At 44.1% G+C, this 12,312-nt stretch overlaps 1 protein-coding gene and 1 long non-coding RNA gene across 4 annotated transcripts in view; one reads left to right on the top strand and one right to left on the bottom strand.

The window, feature by feature from the left end:
- The first annotated feature begins 152 nt into the window (after nucleotides 1-152).
- Nucleotides 153-12,312, top strand: part of LOC148056024 (uncharacterized) — a 52,890-nt gene continuing 40,730 nt past the window's right edge. The window contains exons 1-3 of the long non-coding RNA XR_015704369.1: nucleotides 153-1,589; nucleotides 2,552-2,707; nucleotides 2,985-3,119. This is a non-coding gene — a long non-coding RNA (uncharacterized LOC148056024). The remainder of the gene's footprint in view (nucleotides 1,590-2,551; nucleotides 2,708-2,984; nucleotides 3,120-12,312) is intronic.
- On the bottom strand, nucleotides 3,005-11,915 carry LOC148056025 (putative pleckstrin homology domain-containing family N member 1). Of its 3 annotated transcripts, XM_087755648.1 has the most exons (11): nucleotides 11,678-11,915; nucleotides 10,390-10,465; nucleotides 9,720-9,866; nucleotides 9,198-9,284; nucleotides 7,971-8,043; nucleotides 7,161-7,297; nucleotides 5,693-5,839; nucleotides 5,051-5,137; nucleotides 4,829-4,904; nucleotides 4,308-4,384; nucleotides 3,006-3,534 (listed from the first exon to the last, which is right to left on the bottom strand). In XM_087755648.1, the coding sequence occupies exons 1-11, from the start codon at nucleotides 11,764-11,766 to the stop codon at nucleotides 3,379-3,381; spliced, it is 1,152 nt and encodes a 383-aa protein (XP_087611774.1). In that variant the 5' UTR covers nucleotides 11,767-11,915; the 3' UTR covers nucleotides 3,006-3,378. The 3 variants fall into 3 exon arrangements, with proteins under 3 accessions (XP_087611775.1, XP_087611774.1, XP_087611776.1); XM_087755649.1 differs by lacking the exon at nucleotides 5,693-5,839 and having other exon boundaries at nucleotides 3,005-3,534; XM_087755650.1 differs by lacking the exon at nucleotides 4,308-4,384 and having other exon boundaries at nucleotides 3,386-3,534.

Genomic DNA, 12,312 nt, shown 5'->3' with positions numbered 1-12,312 from the left:
ATATCCTAAAGTTTCTAGAGGCTAAGTGATCAAGCAAATTTAGAAATACAATGTTTCATTGACATCATTGTCATGAGTAAATAATTAAAATATGATATATGGTGAGATTTAAAAAAACCAAAAAAAAGTTCCTTGGCAGTGCTAACAAAAAAGCAAACATGCAAGCTCCAAAATGACAACATCAAGTTATGGCTTACCTGGGGACATAAGAAGTTTTACGCTATATATAGGTGAACCTTAAAAAGTGTATTTCATGTTTAAGAAAAAAAAAAATCAATTTTTTGTGGGACAGTTGGTAGCACTTAGTCCTTGTTTTATTAGGAGCTGTCCAGCACTTATCTTAAGCTTGTCTTTGAGTCGTCCTCTGAGCTGAGGAATCTAATTGTAAAAGAAGTTCTTGAGCTGCCAGTGATGCGTAAAGACTTGTTGCCGTTTAGTGGAAGTCAGTCTGAGATGTGTATTTTGTCGTACCAGTCTGGGGACTGTTTGCCCTCACCAGCAATCTTAATGCTGTCCCTGACTTTGCACACTTGAATCCATCCAAGAGGTCAGGATGTGGATCACCCCGTTATGGCCACGGCTGGGCATCCGAGCCGGGGACAGGAGCTGGGTTTGTGCCTCCGCTGCTGCTGCAGCCGCCAAGCAGCTGAGGACGGAGGTGGCTGCTGCTCCGAGGGCTGCGCCTCTCCCCCACGGCAGGAGCGGGCTGGGTGTCGCAGCCCAGCGGAGGCTGCCGGCCCCTTGGGTCATGCTGCTCAGCCCCGGCACTGGGGTAGCTGGTGATGTGGAGCTCTGCTGGCGGTGCCCGGCTTTGGCTGTAAGAGAAGTGCCTCTCAGGGAGTGTCTTGGGGTTGGATTTGGTGGTGGTGGCTGGCTGGCTGTGAGGCTGAGTAACCTCTCTGCACCCATTCTGCTCCCCGGAGGCAGGCTGCCTGCTCCCAGACTCGGAAGGCTCTGCGGACAACCGTGATAGCTTTTCACAGGGTTCGCCCGGCTGTTAGCCTGTGCTGGGCGGCCGCTGCTCTTACCTTTGTTTGTTGAGGAAATGGTAGATAAAAATAGTGTTGCACACAGATGTGGCCTGCTGCAGCCTACGTATGAGTGAGGACTCTGAAAAACAGATAGCACTTAACTAAGAAATTTCTGGAACAATTCTGTCTGTACAACAGAGGTGGAAGAAGCCTCCTGCATGCTGAAAAGCGTGCCTTTTCATTCTGCTTTCCGTTCTATTTGAGACAGCCTCACAAGCTGCCGGGGGTGTTCGGTGTCTCAGACTTGGTCAGCAAAATCTTTCACCATCTTAAGAGCCAGCTCTTTTAGCACGTGTGCTTTAATAATACTTAGAAAGGAACACCACTGACATTTTAAGAAGCTACTAATATATCATGTTTTGTGATTTCTTAGAAGCTGACAACACTTACCTGTGCCTGAGGCTCCCTTGCCTGCCCCTGGAAAAGGGGAAGTGGCTGGCATAGTGAGAGCTGAAACCGGCCTTCAGCAGGGAAACATCGGATTGCTTTGAGTTCTGGGATCTTCCAGTGACCTAGCTCTGAAGTAGAACCAAATTCAGCAGCTTTTCTCTGAGTAATGTATGTATATTATTTCCTGAGTAATGTATACTGTTTTCACTGATGCCAGATCCAGTGTTACCTTTTAGTGTTTTGTGCTTCTAATCTGGATCTGTATTCTCGAATTCTAAAATGAAAAAGGTATGATGGCAAAATTTCAGGGCAGGGAAATGGCACCTAGTAGAGGAGAGGAGTTACCTTTCTATCTTTGTTTTTGTGCACCTTCTCCAAAAAGTTAGTAAAAAAAAATTTTCTGGATCTACAGTTCTTCAGGATTTTCTCTGTGTAAATGTTTAAGAAACTTCACACTGCTAAGACAAAGTATTAAACTTTGTTTAAAATAACGTTTGATGCTTAGAAGTGGCTTGCTGTGCAGAATCAGATAAAGACCTTCCCACACAGTTTTAGGAAATGCAGGGTAGCAGTTAGGAGAATAAGGTGATACCCTTTTATATAGTCATTCACTTACATACAGAAATAGTGATCACGGGTGTTTGGGGCCCCAGTGAGCTCTGGGGATTTCTTCATCTTTCAGCTGCAAAAGAGAGTGAAAGGGTAACAGGATAAGAGAAATGCTTGAGGTATAGAAACAGCTTTTCTCATCCTAGAGGTTTTGCTCAAACAGAAGGCAACTAAGGATATGTGCAGACAGTGTTTCGTTATGCTACCACATCTGCTCATGTTTCCTACAAATTATTAGTGTTTTGAAACTGAAAAAGGCAAAACAATATTTTCACGGGACTTCCTGTCCTTAATTCTTTTTGTCTCCTTTCCCAAGGAAAGGGAAATTAAGCAATTGTCTGATTACACACCTGGTTTTCCAAATAACTTTTCAATGTATTGCCTAGTTTCAGCCCAACCTGGCAGAGGTGTTCAGTTCTTGAAAGCCTCAGGAAAAGAGACTCAACATTTATGGTGCTTGCGGGCATACCTTTGTTAGATATGTTTTTTCTTCTAAAATTGTTGAAATATTTTTTTTGCAGTACACGCAGCTGTCTGTTTTCTTGATTTACATGTGACCAATGTAGGCTGCATAAAGGAAAAAATTGGGATAGATGAGGGACCATGGGACCACACAAAGCTTGTTCAGGTGACTTTGCAACTGTACCACAGATGCAGCCTGGATGATTAACCTACAGGTAACTGAGATCTGTTTGAAATTAAATGCTTGCTTGTTTTGGTTTGTAGCAATGCTTCCTTTTCAGTGCTGCATATATAGAGAGTGGCAAAAAATTCTTAAGGTGTTCAAAATCCAAATGAAATATTCTGAAATCGTAAAAACGAATGGATTTTATTCAACCTGGAAGTTTTTGGGTTATTCTTCTTAGAGGGTAGAAGACAGCAATGAGTGTTTGCGGAAACAGTTTTTGGTTTGCGAAAACTTCCAGGATTAACATTTCTTCTTGATTTGGACAGGGAAGAAAAGCTATAGAAAAGGGGCTGTTCATCATCATCAAGAGCTGGACTATGCTTGCCATTTCAAAGGAAGGCAATGGCCCTCCAAACCAACAGTTACCTGAATGCTGCTTTCTACGCATGGTTTAGGCTCAGGTAAATGGGTTTTATTAGTAATATTTACACAGTAATTTACAATGTTTCTTTTTCTGATAAGAATCAGGCAATAAATATAGTAAGAAAATTGAAAAAGATTTCTCCTTGAGGCATATGTACAGCTGAGGTCAGAATCACAAGATGCTACATTGATTGCAATGGCCCATTCAAAACAGCCTCCAGTGCAGAACAGTTCGTTTGCAGACCCTTATTCACGTCTCCGTCTGAAAGAAGCTTGGTTTCCAATTTCCAGTCTATTCTAACTCATTCTTGCAGCTTCTTCAATTTCTGTTGGGATCGTATTCAACGTATCTCCTTCTTGTCGTTGCATGCTAATGTCCAGCTGATGTTGCCGGGATTTCTTAGGGACGATTGGTGGTGGCTGGAGAGTCAGAGGATCAAGGATTTTCTCTGGCTGGAAGATATTTTCAGCACATGAATATCCTAACTCTGCCAAGAATTTACTCACTAGATAAATGTTGCCATGCTCAACTATAGAATAGCCATACTGAGTAATAAATACTCACAGCCCAAGATCTCTTCTGCTTTTAAAACTTGGGCTCCTGATTCACTTTTCTCTCCTCTGAGCTGACATAGGGTTATCCACTGTGCAGGGTGTGCTATATGTGCTGGCCAACAAAAAATTATTGAGGCCGAAAACTAGGACCTAGATAAGGTCCTATTTTGAAGGACCTACTTGGAACTAACTCCTGTTTACATGGGTATAACTTCCAGGGAACCAAGTCATAAGCTGGTAGTGCAATCATGGGTAGTGTGACATAAAGTGTCTCTAGCTTCATGAAATAGAGGCCAATGGCCTGCGTCCTCCCCTCAGTAGTTCTGCTTATTTCACTATGTAATTTCCATTTAAATCAGTGCAAGTTAAGTGCTTAGGTATCAGTCTTTCACTCCTAGAGTAGGTAGGTGTTTTGCCTTAGAGGACCCAAATTCAACCCCTGCTGATGGAGTGTTTTTCTGTTTTTAAATACCCACTGATATTTTACTGGCCAAATGGATGAGCCTTATCAGGAGAAAGATAGGCTTGAAGACAACTCCCTACTCAGGTGAGTCTTTTGTGGAAAAGGAGAATAAAAGTTGGGAGGATGATAGATCTTAGATGACTCTATGGCTGGGAAAATCCCAGGCTTGAAAAGAGATGTTGCTGCAGTAAAGTTCTCTGAAAAATACCTTCTGTAGGTAGAAGAGGCATTTTTCATAATCTTCTGCTGTGGAACAGGTGATAAGGATTGGGTCTGTCAGGCTTCCTGCAAGACATTAGCAGGGAACAGTTTGGTGACGGAAAAGTGTGCAAAGTTTGCCATGACACGCAGTTTATTAGCCTATAGCAAGGAAAGTCACAGGGACTGTCCCTTGTGGGAAGACAACTTCACAAGATAACCCATCCTCAAGGCAAGCCTGAGCACCGGTGTTCCTCAGCTTCTCATTAGAATCAAAGAATGGTTGAGGTTGGAAGGGACCTTTGGAGGTCACCTGCTCCAACCCTCCTGCTCAAGCAGGGCCACCCAGAGCCAGTTGCCCACGACCATGTCCAGACAGCTTTTGAGTATCTCCAAGGTTGGAAACTCCCCAGCCTCTTTCAGCAACCTGTCCCAGTGCTCAGTCACCCTCACAGTAAAAAACTGTTCCCCTACGTTCAGACAGAACCTCGGGTGTTTCATAGCTGTCATCTTTCTTTTTCAGTTACATACCTGTAATTTCAAACTGTAACCTGCCCAGCAGAGCAGATTTCTCCTTTGCCTGGATTCCAGATAGGGGGAGTTTTCCCTTCAAAGAAGAAAAGAAAAAAGGTGTTTTTCCTTCGGCCTCTCCCTTTTTCCCTTGCTATTCAGACTTTTTCATCACCCAGTGGTGCTCACTAGCTCCAGCTCCTTTTAGGTCTTCACATATTTGACCAGTATTTCCTCTGTTACCTTGTATGTGATTGCAGTTCTGTCCTTATCCACAGAGAGGAAAAGCAGATCTTCTGGAAACAGGATCAGCAGTCTTTCCTCAGAGTCCTGTGGAAAAGAGGCATCTTAGAGATGGCAAAAACGTTCAGTAACTTCCACTCAGTGGATGCATCTCAGTCAAAGGCAGAATATGAAGTTTAATGCCTATGACAAGACAGCAAAACTCGCAACTGTCTGCAGCACCCGTGCCAGCCACAGATACTATTCTTTGTATTTCTTATTCAGGTTGGATATTCATTGCTTAGAGAGCTGATAGGATATCACAAAGTGCTGAGGTTTTTTTAGAATAGGTCAGGCACACATCTGCAAGGACATGTTTAGAAAATGTTGACCTTGCTGTGTGATTGGAAAGGGGGGACCATCCCTCCCAGCTCTACTCCCTTGGAAGCTGAGTGCAACTGTTTGGACACATTGTCAGAAGCAGCTTTCAGAAATACAACTGCATTACCTTTTGTCTCTTTAATACTGTGGAACTTTGACGTAATTAGCCTTTTTTTTTTTTTTCTTTTCTTTAAGCATCAGTTCCATATGAGCCTAAACTTTCACTGGTTCCAGTCTCCTTAAAGCCGCCCACATGTCAGAGTGGTATACATTGTACGTTACCCCCATGCAGCCAGTAGCCACTTGCACCGTGGTCAAATACTGCATCCTTCCCAGATGCTGAATGGGTTTTCCTTCCCACTTCAGAATGGTGTTACACAACAGGTGTCTCATCAGCTCCCTTTTCTTCCACTGCTCATCACACGGCACCTTTTTTTTTTTTTTTTTTTTGAGACAAAGCAAAATGAAATAAAACTACAAGTATGTTGGTTTTCAGGGTTATAGGGTGGTAAAAGAAAGGGGATACATGGATACATGCTTGGAAATTGGGAAACCCATGATGAAGTTCCTAGTTTGCTGTAGGTTTCCCACCTACTTGAACAAAATCATGTGTACTGTGGTTTCATGAGCAGCAGCTGAGACAACCAAACAGCTTTAGCTATTAAAAGGGAAAGGTCTCGTTTTCCTTCTCCCCCTCAGAAGAGGTTGTTTGAGACACTGGTTTGATTTGAATTCTAATTTCATCTTAGTTCAAAGTACTTTGGGCTTGGCATTCAAGTCCCTTTATTGGGGGATATTTTCCTTTTCCTTCAAAGCAGTGCTGTCCAGCTAACAGGGGAGTGGGGTTCGATGTGGGCTCACGCTATGTGTGGCTATGCCGAGTCCTGGATGGATTTCTGCAATCTATATTGAATCCTTAGAGCAGGACCACCTGAGCCAACTACTGTAAAATTAGCTTGTATCCACTAGCTACAAACAATTATGTGAACTGTAGGGAACACCAGAAATCCACAGCTCTTAAGGATGGGTAGTCTGGGTTGCACTTTCTCCCCCCCAAACTGAAGACAAACATGCTCTTAGGCACGGCTAAGGTACAGTATTGCCCTAGAGTCCATACCATGCTAGACATCAAAGACAGCAGAGTGGAAACTGTTAGTTTTTAAAACAAGAAAACAGCCACTATCAGTTCTGAACTGGTAGTAAATAACACTAGGGAGGGAGGAATGACAAGCTGGCTTTCCAACTGACTCTTACCCTTCAGGAATCTGAGCGGACCACGACATGGGCAAAAGCTTTGGGAGGACTCGCTGCGTTGCTGTCTGTGAATTCCTTAAGGCACAGCTGTATGGGTGTTCAGTGGCAGGGTAATCCTGCCATCTTGTGACCCTTGTGGATGTTGCAGTGTGCAGTGTGTCGCTTGTGCGACAGTCAGCGTGTATCAAAAAGTCTTTATTTTGTGACTGTAACTAAGAGGAAATTTAATTTTTTTTTTACCAGTGTAGTAGTTATGACCCAGGAACAAAAACGATCAGTAATTTTTCTGGAATCTCTCATGAGCATAGAGCAGCAGTTGCATATTTGTGTGTAGCAAGTTTACTTGCCGTAGCCTAGAGCAGCAGCCTCAAGTAACACTACTGTTCGTTTCCAGCCTGCATTCTAAAAATCCCTGAAAAACCCTGTCCACTGTCAAAGCTGCCACTGTTTCCTGTTCTCATCCCATTCCCTTTACATCTCTTCTGCATTGACTCACCAGAAAAGAGATATTATTGTTGGGACTGACTGGGCAGTCAGTGTTTGCCATCTTGATTTGGTGCTGGAGGTGTTGAACCCACATGTCGAAGTCAGCTGAATTCTGGCAGCAAATGAGCCTGGATTCTATCATGGACCCTGTGCAAAGAAACACACAACGCCTGGGGCTGAGGAGGGAGAGTTGCGATCCGCCTTTGAGCCTAGGGGGTGAATTCTGGGAGCTGCCCCTCCACTCTGCCATTCATTATCTCTATAGCCACATTCCCCCTCCGCTTTCGTATCCCAGGATGAAACAAGCTCGTGTCTGTCTTGCGTTGTTCTTGATGGCGGATACTGGGTTGGCACTGGGACAGTTAGGTAGCTTCCTTGTTCTAAATGCAGACATCAGCATTTGCCTCCTGTTTAGTTTAAGTAGAAAATTAGAGTAAAGGGGAACCTATAATTTATATTGCCTGGCGTGTGAGGAATTCTAGTTAACCCTAAGGCATTCTTGGTTTAAGGCTGTGCGGCAGTTGTGTCCGCCTGTAAAAACTAAGATTCCAAATTCCTTCCGTCTAGCTATGGTCTCATCCCTCTGTGCAAGTACGGCTTGTGTTGCATGTGAGAGCCCGGTCCAGACAGGCACAGCATATTCTCCAGCATGGCTGAATGTGGGAGAGGAGGCATGTCGCTTCCTCAGTAGTCCTCTGCATGGCTGCATAACCCCTCTCATCATCTAGCCACGTAGGCCAGTCCTCGAAGGCTCTAGAGCATGGGTATCACTGCTTTGTGACTATCACAGGCCCCTTCAGGAACTGCAGAACAGGCTTACCAGAAATTTCAAATGTGTGGCTGATTGCACTCACAATCTCTCTCAGACGCATCCCAGCAAGAGGAAGGAGACCCTGGGATGGCAGGGAATTGTGTTAGAAATTGGTTGGTAACAACAACTTCTCTGTGTCCCACTGAGGTCCCTCTGATGTCCAGCAGAATGCTTTTCTGCAAGCCAGGCTAAAGAATTTCCCATGCTTCAAACCTTTGACTTTACAGAAGTCTGTGTGGGATGACATTCAGCTCGTTGTCTGAAGACATAGGAAATCAGGGGTTTATTCATGTTCCCCTACCTGTAAAATGACTGTTCTCCTTCGTAAGGTGCTCTGAGGTATAGAGGTGAGCTCCGCCAATAGACCAAGGCTGGTGTTGAAAAGTACTTTGTATGAACTAGATGGAATTTCATCTGCCTTGCAGCCTCCCCCTCTTTAATTCCTGCCCCATGCCCCAACTCGTGCTAGAAGACTACACTCATGTTCAGGACAAAGAGGCCCTAGTTCGCATTTTGGATCCTGTATTTCATAAACTTGTGACTTCTTTTCAGTGTCCTCTTACACCACCAATCTGAACTGATGGAGGGACTTAGATTTTTATCGACTCCAATGTTATACAGATCAAGGACCTTTCTGTAGTTATGAAGTTTCCTAGTTTGGCTTTCTTTCTTTCTCACATTTAGGATCCACAGACATATACCAAAGACAGCCATCAGGAGACATTGCTGTGCTGAAGACAGCTGTTCTGCTATGTCTATCCTTGGTACACCATGTCTGTTTTTATGACCACCTTTCGATACCTCCTGGTTGATGCCTTGTTCACTTAGCTCACTCGTACAGAGTTGCAGTCCCTCTCCCTGGGTAAACAAATTAAGTGATAAGAGGCGAGGTAACATTATAGATCCTAGAAGCAGGTATATAAATAGAAACTGGCACTCCTCTTCAATCCCTGGAGCAGACTCCCTTCCCTGTTCAAAGCAAGCTGAAAAATGGCGAATTGTGAGCTACTGTGCTAGAAAACATGTCAGAGGTCCCCTGAACGCCGTGAAGTGTCTCTGTCTTGGCTGATGGGACCTGCACATGTTTGCTCAGTCCTGAGCCTTCCTCTTGGCAGGGCACCGAGGGTAGGTGCTCTTTTTGCGATGTACATGCTAGAGCTATGAGCAAAGAGAGATTTAGGAAATCTTGAATACGAACATGGATACAACAGACACAAAAGGATTCTTGTGCTTTACCTTATAAACAAATGTCTTCTTTGTACGGTCCACTGAAAGAATCATCAAGTGGAAGGAGAACAGCACAATGTAGCGTTCACACATCTCCTGTTGAAATAAGGTCAAAACCAGGGTAATGGCAATCACACTGCATTACTTTTACCAGTCACCTTCAGTACCCGTGGAGAGGGCTCGATTGTTACACATACAAATTTGCGACTATAATAATCAGTCTTTATCTCTTTGGGGAAAAGAATACAAGAAAATTCCGACAAAAATAATGTTTTTGTTTCCCCAGGGAATTAATGAAAAGATTCATGCTGCTCAAGGAAGGGGCTGTAGAATCCATTCAGCTTTTACTGGCACTGGCGAAAAAAGTTGAACATACTGGCATTAACTCTTGGAAACAAAGGTCAGGACAAATTGTAGCTTTAATCAAGCCCTGGGATTTGACAGTAATTTGCACAGGATGTATGAAATCCAAATGTACCCCTACCTTATCCCTTGCATATTACTCAGTGGTTATAGTAACAGGATGAGTACCTCCATGCAATAACTTCTCAGAAGAACCAGGGAGGACCAAATAATTTCCCCAAGCGAGTGGATGCTCATCCCTTCCCAGCCGCTGATGGGCTGTGTGATTAACAAGTTCGCTAGTTCCTCCCGTGTTCTTCCCCACAGTCCTTCTGTCTGAAACACACAAACATTACCATGCATTTCTTCGGGTAATCTTACCAGGAATATCCTGTAAAGTAAGACAAATAGAGGTGGAAAAATGGAAACAAGAGCCAAACAGTAATGATTTATAACACTAGCTAAAAGAGAGAAGGGGTGGTTTTGCAGCCCAGACAGTGGGAGATTTGGATGTTGACCATAAGTGTGAATTTGCATAAATCACTTCCCCTCCCTCTGCGCATCTTCTCTCAACCATGGTGATAAAGCATGGTCCAGGAAAAAAATCCAAAACCGACTTGATGACAAACTTTCTTGCATGTGAATTTGTAGAACAAAAGCTGAAAACCTATCCTTGGGCCTCAAAACAAAGATAACTGTTGATTACTTGCTTTCAAAACAAAGGGCATGTCATAGCTTCTGGCACTTTAATGGGATACTGCATCAGGATAATGCCATGGTGGGTGAGATAAATAGGCCTCTGATTTCTTCCTTGATTCTACATACAAATCTTTGCTTGCATGACCCTGCTCATACTCACTTCTGTTTCTGCTGGGATTGCAGGGTCCTTAGGATGGAGGGATGCCTCACTCTGGCCTTCTGAGTTGGACCACATTCTGAAATGGAAGAGAATATGGAAAGGCATAGAAAAGCACTTACATGTGTTACATTTTTTAAAAGAGAGAGAGAGAGAGAGTAATGCTTAGTGAGCAGACAAATGTATGGATTTCTGGCATAAATTTGGTGTATTTTAGAATATGCTATTTTCAACAGGAATATTGGTTGGTAACAGCTCAGGGAATTCTAGGAAAAAAAATGCAGCAGATGCAGAATCAGAAAGCAGGCATGTCAGGGAATAACACACCTGAACTTTTGGGGAACATACCACTAAATGTCTCCTGACGTTACGCAGAGACTAGGTCCTAAATTCAACAGGGCAGTTAGACTCCTAATTTTCCACTGGCATTGCATAGAAAAGAGATGAAGGCCCTCTCAGTGTGCCTGCCTTAATGGACAAGGAAGGAATTACAGCATTTCTTCTAATATGGTAAAATTATGGAAAGAAATGTATAATGTAGCTCAACACTTGGCCTAAAGTAAAGAATACTGAGGTGGTACGGTAAGAGTCTTCACAGATGTAAAAGACCACTAGAAAGAGGAGGGGAACAATTTTTTCTTTTTGTCTGTGGTGCCTAAGATAGAGACAATGGCCTTATCTGCATTAAAGGTTAGCTATTAGGAAGAAACGATGGCTTGCCTGGGACATTGCAGAACCTTCATCACTGGAGGTTTTCAAGGACAGGTTAGACAAGTGTCTGTCAAGCAAGATTTAGGAAGAGCTGCGGCTGCTCCAGAGGTGGAAGCAGGACTAAAGGCCTCCTGAGCTTCTTTTCAGGCCTCTGATCTGTCTCTGACATGTGACAGTCTGATAAAAACATCCATTTCTGACAAAACATGAGCAGTGCTTGCCAGAGCCCCAGGAGTTAGCTGTGATTGCCTGCCCAAAACAGAGAGTTGCATCCGTGGCAGGAAGGAATGTTCCACCTTCAGTTTCTCAAATGCTGACCCTCTGTCTTAAAAGACTGTGGCACCTGGGGGGACACACTGAGGAGAAGTAAGCAGGATCTAGTTAGAAGATTAAACAAATCTGGCACTTGGTGTTGCTGTAAATTCTGGCTAGAAAAAGGAAAGAAGAGAAAGCTTTTCCTTTAAAGGAGTCATTTGGAAAGCAAATACAGCCACTGAGTTTCAGGCTCAAGCACCCAATGTCCTTCTGTTTGAGTGGTGCTGATTGGCTTTTTTCACATGCCCCCAGAATTGCTACCTACCTGCTCCTGCCTGTCTCCAGTAGCTCCACCTCATCCTGGCCTGCTCCTGCAGACCCAGCCTGCCTGGCACTCAGGCTGCAGCATCCCATGCTGGGTCACTGGCTCCCCCGGCCACAGATGCTTGCTTCAAACTGGTGCTGCAGTCCCAGGATCACATGAATGCGCCTGAACTATGGTCGGTCAGAGAAAGCACAGGAGGGGAAGGAAACACGCATGTGCCCTTCAACTTACTGCTCATTTAGACGCTTCTTGGGTCAGAAGCAGCAGCGTCTGAGATGTAAAAGCATTTCCTGTTGGTTTTGAACCTCTCTCCCTCCCTCCCCGTCTCCTTGGTCCCCCAAGCGTCACTGTTTCCTGCTGAGATGGTGGCCTGATACGATAAGTGTGTGGTGCTGCTTGGCTGTCAACTCCGCCAAATGAAAAATGAAAGAGAGTCTTAATAGAACAAGGCTAAACGTGCAAGACACGGAGGATCTAATGAGGGAGGGAGCTGGACATACAGCTACGAATGATGGGACAAACTGGGGCATTTCCACTGTTAAGCCTTAGGCTTAGACTTTGCAGCTTCTCTCCCTGCCTTTTTGTATAAGGACTTTGTATGTAAAAAGTTTGGCCTGTTTCTGGATTGCACTGGT

The sequence above is a fragment of the Nipponia nippon genome, unplaced genomic scaffold (assembly GCF_047370975.1).
Source record: "Nipponia nippon isolate SJK-2023a ecotype South Korea unplaced genomic scaffold, ASM4737097v1 scaffold_19, whole genome shotgun sequence".
NCBI lineage: Eukaryota > Metazoa > Chordata > Aves > Pelecaniformes > Threskiornithidae > Nipponia > Nipponia nippon.
The sequence above is the reverse complement of the archived record's forward strand: the minus strand, read 5'-3'. Positions and strand labels throughout refer to the sequence as shown.